The 11,558-nt window shown below is 36.4% G+C and overlaps 1 protein-coding gene across 6 annotated transcripts; it reads left to right on the forward strand.

Moving 5' to 3' along the window:
* Positions 1 to 324: 324 nt before the first annotated feature.
* Positions 325 to 11,347, forward strand: gfral (GDNF family receptor alpha like). 6 transcript variants are annotated; one of them, XR_008301380.1, is made up of 13 exons: positions 327 to 542; positions 684 to 699; positions 832 to 1,047; positions 1,979 to 2,110; positions 5,080 to 5,223; positions 5,301 to 5,408; positions 5,502 to 5,555; positions 5,992 to 6,316; positions 6,554 to 6,807; positions 7,233 to 7,313; positions 7,431 to 7,518; positions 7,611 to 8,771; positions 10,996 to 11,347. XR_008301380.1 is itself a non-coding variant. In XM_026939387.3 (12 exons), exons 3-12 carry the CDS (start codon positions 939 to 941, stop codon positions 7,687 to 7,689), a joined length of 1,374 nt encoding a protein of 457 aa, XP_026795188.1. In that variant the 5' UTR covers positions 327 to 542; positions 684 to 699; positions 832 to 938; the 3' UTR covers positions 7,690 to 10,949. The 6 variants fall into 6 exon arrangements, 5 of the variants coding, with proteins under 5 accessions (XP_053088215.1, XP_053088214.1, XP_026795188.1 ...); XM_026939387.3 differs by lacking the exon at positions 10,996 to 11,347 and having other exon boundaries at positions 7,611 to 10,949; XM_053232240.1 differs by lacking the exons at positions 5,080 to 5,223; positions 10,996 to 11,347 and having other exon boundaries at positions 325 to 542; positions 7,611 to 10,963.
* Positions 11,348 to 11,558: the final 211 nt, after the last annotated feature.

The following is an 11,558-nucleotide window of genomic DNA, read 5'->3' on the forward strand; positions in this document are numbered from 1 at the left end:
AGGGGCGGGGAAGGGAAGAGTAAATAAATAGAGCTACAGAAGAGCAATTTCTATGTGCCACAATGTCCACACACCCCTCTGAAACATTTTATGACTGTTCCAAGTGGTTGTTCAGATGGTTAACATAACATACATAAAGCGCTGCTGATTACTATACATGTGTCAGATAACCTTCTATTGCGCAATAATTGCGCCGTAATGATGCTCATAAAAGCGCAACTAAGTCATCATTACTGACGCGTCGCTTTGATTTTGGTTTAGTTGGATTTCATTGGCTGCCAGCTTGCTATAGTGAGAAACAGGATTAACCAATTAGAATCGTGCGTTTTTCCTTTTCTGTTTCAAAACTACCAGCCTGCAAACTACACTGAAAATCTCAGCGACTTTATACATTAATATACATTAAATGTAGTTTTAAAAAATTTCTACTCAAACTTTCAAACTTTTCTGCACTCACACATGAGAGAAAACAGACCTAATGGACTAAACATTGCTCTCCATGGAGGTGACAGGTCGTGAATTACAGGAGGAAAAAAACAAAGGTAGATCTGATTTTATTTAAAAATATGAATTATTTAAAAATAAGCTGCAATTCCTCGCTGTTACTAGTATGTTACTCTAATTATTTTCAGTGGAACCGTCATAAAATATTTTTTATTATTTTTTTGTTTTGTTTTTAACAGGCTATGGCAAGATGAGGTAGACGGTGTTTTAAAATATAGAAAAAAAACTCAAATTCGGAATGCCATCACTACTGTATGGCATCCACCCACTTAATTTTACAATTTAATTTTACAATTCAGCCAGTGATTTTTATTTATCATCCCATAGTTCCTCAAAACAGCAAAAACAAGCACATCACGTGAACAGGTAAATATAGCGTGCGCTAGCTTAAAAACTTGCTGGGACTGACGTCATGTCCGGTTGCTGGCATTGCCATGGGGATATACACCGTGCAGTCCGCGAGCGCAGGTGTTGCTCCAGCAGCTGAACTTCAGCCGGCAGTCAGGCGCTCAGAGGAGAACATGAAGACAGCTCTGGTTATCGGTGAGTAACATTACTGGAGGGAGCAGAAACACCTCATACACCCTTCTTGCGTTTTAAACGTTTGTTTGTTTCTTTGTTTTCACGCTACTGACAGTTTTTTGTTAAATATTTGGTCATTTTGTTTATAGTGGAAACGTCTAAGTTTAGATAGAGGCTGAGAATAGGCCTAGAAAAGGCAGTAAATGAAACTAAAAATAGTTGAAAATGAAAATAAAGTGAAATTAGTCCTACTGTTTCAGGTTGCAATACATTTAAAATGTAAATGAACATCTAATTTTTGAATATTTATACATTTTCCCTGAAAGGCTATGTTACTAACCATGTTTACAGTCAGATTGTGCAGATATTAAGACATTTCACAAGTCAATGAGTACAAATGTCACATTCATAGACAATTACATACAAAAATATGTCCTGTCTTGTATTTTATTATGGTATAGGGCAGAGATTTTGCCACTGGGGTCCCCTTTAACTGTAAAATAAATACAGATTTATGTTATTTATTTAATCCATTTTATGAACTTAATTTAACTGTTCAAATATTAGGCCTGTGTACAATAATACTGTAGTTATCTGTTAGAGCCATATGGCTTTTGTATTCCTGAATGTTCCACTCACTGAACACATTTTTATTATTATTGCTATCCAAGGTCCAAGCTGACATTATTTATAGGTTTACTGTTATTCGTAGGTTTTTGACTTATTGAGGTTTGGATTAAACTCATTCAATTCAATCATTTATTCAACCAGTCAAAAAGATGAATAACTCTAAAGAATAAATACAATAACTGTGATAATGCCAAGTAGTGATTTCCACAATAGATCAAAATGAAAAAAATCGGATCCCTGGGAGTCCTAATACCCCACTTTGAGAACCAGAGATACTGAGCAAACGGAAGTGAAATTGTTTGTTTGTTTTTCTTATTTGTAGGGATGTGCCTGGTTTTGCAGACAGTTTGCACCATGATATCTACACGCTGCTTGTCACAGATGCAGCCTTGTATTTCTCCAGACCTGTGCAGAAGCAAACAGACTCTTCTGAGAAATGTTTGTGCTTCTGAAGGTACACATTTGTTTTCTGTGAGTGATTCGTGACTAATTCAATAATTCCAAAAGGCCAAAAGTTTTCTGAAGTAACATGGCTTGGCAGGATATAGATGCTAACCCAACATAACCCAATTTAAAAGCAATAGCCTACAGCAAATGCCCTTGTTTACCTGTTTATCCAGGTTCACATGAAACCAATACATAACCAAGGGCCTGTCTTACTGCATGAAGAAAGATGTATTGGTTAGCTAGCTATCTTTTGAGCACAGTTTGACCTTACCCTGGATCTCCTGTCTAATAATGGTGTTTTGTTGTGGTATAGCTAACCAGCTTGGGAAAGCTTACATTCAGGATCACAGACTGTAAAAAGCTTTTGGTTCAATCAGCTACCAGAAAATTTCCTTTTTCCCCTGACACAGGATTCTTCCACAGTGGACATATATTTATCATTCCTTCGTTTTATGGATGTAGAATCAGAAATTGTGAAAAGTTCACTTCAAGAGTATTTGGAGATCACCAAAGTGATCATCTAATATTCCCTTTTTGTGTTTGCGGTTGATTGCAAACGTTTGTTTGTTTCTTTGTTTTTACGCTGATGACAGTTTTTTGTTAAATATTTGGTCATTTTTTTAAATAGTATAAACGTCAAAGTTTAGATAGAGGCATATGTCTGAGGATAGGCCTAGAGAAGGCAATAAATGAAACTAAAAATAGTTGAAAATGAAAATAAAGTGAAATTAGTCCTATTATTTCAGGTTGAAATACATTTAATATGTAAACAAACATCTCATTTTTGAATACTTAGGCATTTTTCCTGTTACAGACGAAAGGCTATGTTACAAACCATGCTTACAGTCAGATTGTGCAGACATTAAGACATTTTGCGAGTCAATATGAGTTTAAACACATTCATAGACAATTACATACAAAAATATGTCTTGTATATCATTATGGTATAAAGCAGGGATTTTGCCACCGAGGCAATTTTACGAACTTAATTTAACTGTTCAAATATTAGGCCTGTGTACAATAATATTTTAGCTATTTGTTAGATCCATATGGCTTTTGTATTCCTGAAAATGTGAAAAGTTCACTTCACACATCAGTACTTCACAGTATTTAGAGATCATCAAAGTTCTATGGATTTTCCCTAACATTTTTTTATATCCGAGATGCTGAATTTAAGCAGAAGGGATATTGTATCTTTGACACCTTCTAAATGTTTTTTTTTCTATGTGACCTATTTATACGCCGCAGTTGTTGCTGAGAATCTCAGCAAACATACATTTATGCTCACTAGGAGGTGGTTATTTTCTCATTTAACCATTCTGGCCATAAAATGAGACTTTTAAAGAAGCACACATGACCAAAGCTACATTTATAAATTAATTATTAATAATGAGTTAACAGTTCCTTATCAGAAGTTGGTATGATTCCCAAGAGTGACTGGATGCCGCAGGTTATGCATTGAGCAAGTGTAACAAAAAACATCTGCAAGCATTATTCCTCACACTATATCTATGTGAAGTTATCCATTGTACACATATTACGCAGATCCCATCATTCATCACCACACAACTGGCATGTTAAATGTTCATTGGAAGAAAAGTTACCATAAAGGAAATATAAGGAACACCAAAACGAGCAGTATATTTCTCTGCACTAGAAGGACAAAAGGGAGAAATCATCTTTTTTTTATATTCCAATTTTTCCATTTCCCAATGAAAGCTTTTCCATGGTTCATGGTGGTGCAGAAGGCTTGGTTCTTCCTAGAAAAGATGTAAAGGAGGCAAGCACATTCTTTAGCAAATGCAGAAGATTATTATCTCCACATTATTTTCTTCTCCCAACAACCAAATACAGTAGTGTATTTATTACATGAAAGATTGTATTCCTTGTACATTGCTAGCTTTAATACGTCTCTCTGCTTGGGATCTGTCACAGTTTGTGCTGGTTTCACCAAGATCACTCACTCGCCCTCAACTGTAAATGTTAAATGCACTCAGCTCCATGTACTTGCATCACAGCTGTAAAGAACTTAGATACCTTGTGTCAAAGAGACAGATTGTACTGATTGTTAATGACCTTCCTAAGATGAGTTGATATCGGTACCATTTGTTAAGTTCTGTTAAGTTGGAACTTAGTCAGGAACCTATGTCATGCTAAACCTGCTTTGTGAAACATGCCCCAAAATTACATCTTGGAAAATGAGGTTAGTTAAGGTTCTAATATTAAACTAAAAACCAACAAGTAATGTTATAAACGTTTGAACATAAATTAATGTACATTTGACTAATGCTTCAATGCATGACTGAAAATAAGTCCACATAAATAAAAAAGTAAATTATGTTATTAGCATGTTAGTAAGTGTTGATAACTAAATAAAGTCTGGTCTCTGGCTGTAAATATTAAAACTTGCTCAGCCTCATATCTTAATTTTTCCACTTAATAACCCACAAACATTAATCAAGGTGTAATATCAAAGAATACAAGTGGTAGTTATGTTGTAACATGCATTTAACATGTAGATTATATTGACACACAATGGTTAATGAAAGAACACCCCATAATGGAAACAGAAACATTATTTTGAACTCAGGGAGTTTTAAAGATTTTTCCATACTAATGTAATTAAATTAAATTAAGGTGACAAATTAAAGGAAAAAACCCAGGCACTGTTATTTTGGACCAACGTGTTAGACGAAATATCTTTTGGAAGAATGGTATTCATCTCTCCAGTACTGTTCCAGAGACTTATATAAATAGATAGATAGAATCTGTGCCACGGTGCTGAAGTTGTTCTGGCACAAAATGTTAATAACCTAATTTATGTGGGTCATTTCTTTAATTTGTTACCCATCACTATAATACAGCTTAGCTTGATGGAAGTCGTGTATGCCAGTAATACACTACCACTGCATGGATCAGTACTTAGTGGAAGTCGCGTCATTAAAACCGGCTTTTCTGCTTTGTCCCTTTTATCAGACAGCAGCTGTCAAATGCAAAGTTCTGAGGGCTGTAATGTGACCATTCAGGCAATATTAGCTCACTCAAGAGAGTGTATATGCACTGATGAAAATCCATGCAACATTCTACAACTACTGGCTTCCTTCTGCCATTCCCACTTAGGTATGGTATACAGCACACATCATCTCTGACCCCACACTCTAAATGACTGTAAATTGAAACCAATTATTTTCAAGCAGACGTTGAGCCCTTGCATGCACCTGACAAATCAAGATTGGCAACTCAGCAGGCGAACCATCAAGCCAGTGGTCTACATCCTCATTCAGATCATCACCTAAACTTACCAGGTTCTACTATATTCCATTTGTCAATAGGTTATTAAATTATATTTGCAGCATTTCTTGACAAAATGTAACTTTTTTCCCTAATTTTCTTTCCAGTTCATGAGAAAACCCTAAAGGAGGAATGGAAAAAAAGTAGACTATTAACATATGGTAAATGGCTGTTCTGTTTATACTGTACTGTTGAATTAATTATCAGAGGACCTCACAGAAGTCTCTATTATTAGCAACATAAACAATATTTATGTGGAAGTTGACACCCAAATCCCCTTCACATAATTGGGGATCTTCTGCAGGCAGGTGTGTGTATACAGGTAGGAGTGCAAATAAACACTGGAGGAAAGGAGACATGGATCAAAGTCATGTTTTTATCTCATTTTTACAAAGACTGAACATTATTTATCACCTTTATTTCACATTGTTAAAAGTTAGAATGACCTGAATATAATCCTTGTAATATAATTATAATTTTGCCAAATTTTCGTTAGTCAGTCTTAGCATTGTCATATTCTTAAATCTGCAATTGGGGCAGCTTTGGTTACACACAAAGTTCTGACAGTTTCTCCCTCTGCTTTGTCTCCAAACTAAGTACCGGCTCCAAACATTTCCTGCGTTCAGGAGATGATGCTGTGCATCCAGGATGAAGTATGTAATCACCAGCTGGTGCCGTTTGTCCAGTCCTGTTCTACTCCTCAGTGTGAGGAGAAGCTTTGCAGGCTGGCAGCAAGAAAATTTTATTCTAGCCTGCCTGAAAATGTGGCTGAGATGCTGGTATTCTGCCAGTGTGTGACAGATGACCAGGACTGCCAGCATTTTCAGACCATGCTCAATTCCAACTCCTGCAAACAAGACAAGATAGCGCAGTGGAACTGCCTGGAGATGCTGGACAACTGCACTGGAGAGAAGATGTGCAGGTTTGGTCGTTTATGTCCCACACATCTATTAACATTTAAGGCCATATATTTTGCCACACTGCGTTGGTTTATATGCACTTTTCCAGTATCGAGCCCATCTGCTCTCTCCATAGAGTATGAGGGCAAGATAGACAATGATGTTTACTCATGCTTACTGATTTATATATAAACAATTTAAAAGCTGCACTGATGGATGTAAAGAGCTGCTGGTAACAGCACACTCATTTGTGTTAACAGGAAGACCTTTGAGGCATTCTTGTCCAAATGTTTTGGCTCTGAGGATGTTTCATTTAGTGGATATTCAAACACAGACCTGCTGCATGTCATAGATCTGAACTTTTTTGTCAGTGGAAACAAAGAGTGCAGACTGGCCTTTGTAGCTACAATGGGATCTGTGCTTCGGAGTCCGTGCACCTGTCATGGACTGGATCATCACAATCTTTACAGGTGCAATGTGCTGCAACAAGCCATTCATAACAGATCCTATTTCAGTAAGTACTTCTGCACAGTCAATATTTGTTATAGTCAGAAATGTCTAGTTCCTGTACTGACCTGCTATTTAGGTCTGCTAGTGACATGAAATGCAGATGGGTGACAGAGGAAAATGCCCTGGCTCTGTTATGCTGTAGCATTTTGCTGGCATGATTTGGGTCCACTTAATATATATTAGAAATATTCTGACTGCCAATTTACAGAGAAATGCAATCTAATCTAAATGGAAGGAATTGAGAGGAATTGTAGAGTTGGTTTTTCCTTTAAATTGTCACGCGTCTGTTGTTGTGTAAGAGCAGAAAACGCTATGCTTTGCTACTTTGCAGTGCCTACGAGATCTAGGACTGGCGTTACCCTGTTTTAAACCTTTGAACTAATGGAAATATGTGTTCTTGATTATTTATTTTTGATGTCATAAATCTAGGACCTCAAGAACCTAAGCAAAATATCTCATCTACAAAGTCAAAAGTAAATAAATCACAGCAAGAGAATTCATGGCTAAATGGTAAGATTATGTGGAATAATTGTTATTCTTGCTGCACATCTACAAAAAAAAACCTTCTCCTGATTAGCTCTGTTATCATCCATGAAATGTAACAATATCTTTCCTAATTTATGACAGATCAATTATTGTACATTGTGGTGTCTGTTTGTGTGGTGGTGGTGGTGATCATTGCAGTCGCCATCGCCATTGTTATGCATAAACTGGGGTAAGTGATGAAACACTATATAAATCATAAAGAAAGTATGTAGGGAATTATTAAAGAATGAGGTATGATGTTTTGTATTTTTTTACTTTTAGGAAAAAGCACAGCTTGTCCAAGAACCCAGATTCAAGATTCAAACCCCCAGAGGATTCCACAAAATCACTTGTTCTGTAATTTAAATCATGTTTAACTCATGGATGTTTTGTACAAAGCATATAACGTGATTGTTTTATCTGATAGCCTATGTACAAGTTCAGATTATTTTATACTATATATGATAACATTTAGATTTATCAAATTAAGTTTCAATTACTGATGTGAATGCACACACAGTTGTATGACACTGACCATTGTTTTGTTACTGTGCTTTTGTTATAGAATTAATATTGCTTTATTAATATTATTTTATATGACCCATTACCATTTAAATGCTCTTTACATATACATATATTTAAATGCTCTTTAAATAATAGTGCTCACAGCAGTCACGTATAACTATCACATATCTGTGATGGCCTAGGAACACCCAGTGAAAGACACCCCATCTATTTTTACATTTGTAATCTAACTTACTTATGGGAAAAATAACATTACTGCAAAAGTAATGGGAAAGTAGTGATTATTAGCATCATCCACATCACCTGAGGTAAAAGCATGTCATGACATTGAAGCACTCTTCGCTCGAAAGTACTACCAGAAAAACTCAGTTTTGGTCAAAACCACACTTTTTGGTTGTTTTCCAGTGTTCAGCCATAGCAACACCTGATGGGTTTTCTGAGGCCCCCTCACATATATCACTGTTCAATAAAATGTAAAAGTAAAATGTAAATACAATCCCCCAGAAACACTGGAAAACACTGAATAAAAGAAAGGATTTTTCATGCATAAATTATAACAAATAGCAATTTGCAGAACATAACTTTATTCAACTCTTGAACTTACAGTTCATCAGCCTCAGCTACTTCACTCAAGTGCATTATTGGTCTTATCCAGATGCCCTGTGGAACTTTATGGAAAACTTGTGACTGAGTGACTAAAGTGACTGAGTAAGCTAGGGAACTATCTTTCAAAACAATGTCTTTCCAAATCAGGGAAGTGTTTATGGTTTGTTATGGTTGTTTATGGTTGACAATAATAGCCACCTAATAACGTCATTAGATTTAACTTAGTTTTTGGTTTTGCTACGTTCCAGAAAGATCAGAAGAGTTCTCTGGACACACTGTCAGAATACTATGAAGTGAGAACACAGTGCTGCTGTGAGTCTAGATGGATTATTTATTTATTTTTTTTTCATTATAATGCCCATATGATTTTCCAGGAAAATTTTCTTTCAATAATGATCTAGAATGTTAGAATATTTTTAAATGAATTAGAATATTGAATAGACCTCAGCAGAGATATTTATAGAGCAGTGGCATAAAAATATAGAAGAATATTTCTTTTTTGAATTTTGGGCCAGTTTTTATAGAATATACATGCGCTGTTTTTTATCGCTTGTGCAGATGTTTCTGTTTGTACCTGCCTTTTTCTAAGGAATTTATTAAGTTCAATTTCCTAAAATATAAACATAAACATAACCTAAATATAAACTAGTGGCCTAATTTAAACCACGGCGACCCTGCCCAGGCAGTTAGTAAGGAATTCTGCACGTTTACATAAATGAATATGAGCATGTATGAACCTGCTCATATGAAAGTAAAAACCTCCCCGCTCCACTCACGTGACTATTTTGTTGCCTCCCACAGGGCCTAATCTCAAACAGATGCAATCCGAATAATGTATTTGTCTTTGTTTACATCCCTGTAAATGTAGTTCTTGACATGAGCACAATTTATTCATTATGTCAAGAGCAGGAAAACAAAACATAAGATGCAGAAAGAATGAAATAAAGAAAAGAAAATACAGCCAGTCATTCACATGTTTTGAATCACACATCTCATGCTAAGCATGGACCGCATCCTGCTATGCCAACATACAAACGCTGTACTGCACTGTTCTGTTTGCTTTCTATTTCCCTCCTATTTATCTTAGGCAGATAGCATATGTAAGCCTCTCAAATCGAGGCAAACACATATCTGTTCAAACACATCTCAGAGACCAGTGTGTAGATAGCATTATGTGAAAGATATCAGGTGAATACAGTTGTAATATGGAGGTAGAGATAAAAACCTTTTTGGATTTGATTGGAAACAGGTCACATGTAAATCTGAGCTTCAAGTTCATGGCACCCAAGATGCCTGCATCAAGTGTTTGTGCTAACCTGTAACTACAATCAATAAATACCTGGTTTTTGCATATCCATCCAGCTCTGTGCGTGCACCACCACAATCACAGGACCAGGATCGAGCAACTTATCAACCATCTAATAACCGTCTAAAACCATCTAATCTTCGTCTGATATGCTTCATACTAAGGTTTAAGCATTCATGAAGTCTGCCTTGACACAAAATATGATTATGACCAACAGGAACAAATACTGAGACTAGGAACCTGATCATTCTTCCCATCAGCACAAGTGATTACAATTGCATTTTTTGGAGAACTAGTGTTCCTCCACAGTGCACAGATGGGTAATACAGCGTATAAAGAGGCCTGGATTCCTTCAGTTTGGACTATTTATGTCAAGAATTGAAAATACTAACCCCAACAAAATAAAAGATCTTATCCACCAAGATGGAAAAAATCAAGAAAAAGTGCTGCATGAATAAGATTCAGTAGGAAAGTCACTCGGAAAGAAATTGTCTCATTAATTGCTGAGATCAATACAATGTTCATTACCATACCCTAGTCTTTCTCTCCATTGGATAGCTCCACATTCCAGTCTGGAAAGTGTATGGAAAGTTGTCCTTATCAATTGCCATAAATTGTCTGGTCCAGACAGGATCCTACCAAGTGTCCCCTCTTGTGAAATTAGTGTCCCTCTTACTGAGAGGTCTTTTGACAAGATGGTTTCCATACAATGAAAGAAGGCCACATTCACATTCCTAATTCTAAACCTTTAAACACTGATTACTTAAGACTGATGTCCCAGCTACAGAGTAGATGTTAAAGGACATCATATAAAACCTTGACTCCATGAAGGTTGGTAGGAGTCTTTTGGCTTTGTCTTTTTAGCAGTTTATCTTTTGACACTAATGATTGTGGAAAAAGTGAATTACTGAAAATATGTGGATGATATGAGTCTGGCCCAGACACTGATCTCTCAAATATTTAATACACTAGCAGACACTAGCAGACAAAATGGGTGACTGAGCATATGATTAAATTAAACTTAAGTTAACAACAGTGTAACATCCTGCACAGAACACAACTTAGGCATCCACCTGACCTTTGGAAATCAGACATGCTACAAAAGTCATTCACCTGCATTGGTACAGTCAAGTGGACTTTATGCTGTCTTCAAATAACAAGAAGCTCTGTAGACTGTATTGCCTTAAGAAATATAGTGTTAATGAAAAATGTTTTTGTATCCATCTCTAGACAAGCTGCTGCGAAGTGTCCTGGAACACGCAACCCCTACCTAGCACAGCTCCATCACCAAGACTCAAGGTAAAAGGTTATATTAATTTCAGAAACGAGTCTGCAGAATCATTCTTGACCTAAAGTACACAACCTATTTAGAAGCACTGCAGATTCCCCAGCTCAATCCCCCCCTGCTGACTGAGAGATGAACATACCTGTGTAATGGTCTCTGCAAGAAAGCTGTTCACAACCAATTTCAGGGAATGGCTACTTTAGGTGTGTTTATGGAGTGAGATGTTTTTGGGAAGAAAATAGTATAATAAGATAATAAGATCTGAACAGGTTTGAACATGCTTTAACCCGCATGGGCTTCTACCAAACTGCACCCTCATTGGGCAGGAAATGAACTGGTGGCAATCCTCTAGTAAGCATTAACTTTCTCAAGTGGGGTGTTCTCAGCCTTTTAAGTTTTGCAAACCCACATCAAATACTCAAACTCACATGCCTGTGCAATACACAGAATCTGAGCTCCTTGGGTATGACAAAGGATGTTCTCTACCGGTATGCAATATTTAATATGC

This window comes from Pangasianodon hypophthalmus, chromosome 3 (genome assembly GCF_027358585.1).
Source record: "Pangasianodon hypophthalmus isolate fPanHyp1 chromosome 3, fPanHyp1.pri, whole genome shotgun sequence".
NCBI lineage: Eukaryota > Metazoa > Chordata > Actinopteri > Siluriformes > Pangasiidae > Pangasianodon > Pangasianodon hypophthalmus.

Bases quoted from the DNA above. Each gene is read 5' to 3' on its own strand.
- gfral (XM_053232238.1), top strand. From the start codon at position 939: ATGGGGATATACACCGTGCAGTCCGCGAGCGCAGGTGTTGCTCCAGCA. The intron at 2,111-5,079 runs GTACACATTTGT...CCCTTTTATCAG, and splicing joins AAATGTTTGTGCTTCTGAAG to ACAGCAGCTGTCAAATGCAA. The intron at 7,314-7,430 runs GTAAGATTATGT...AATTTATGACAG, and splicing joins AGAGAATTCATGGCTAAATG to ATCAATTATTGTACATTGTG.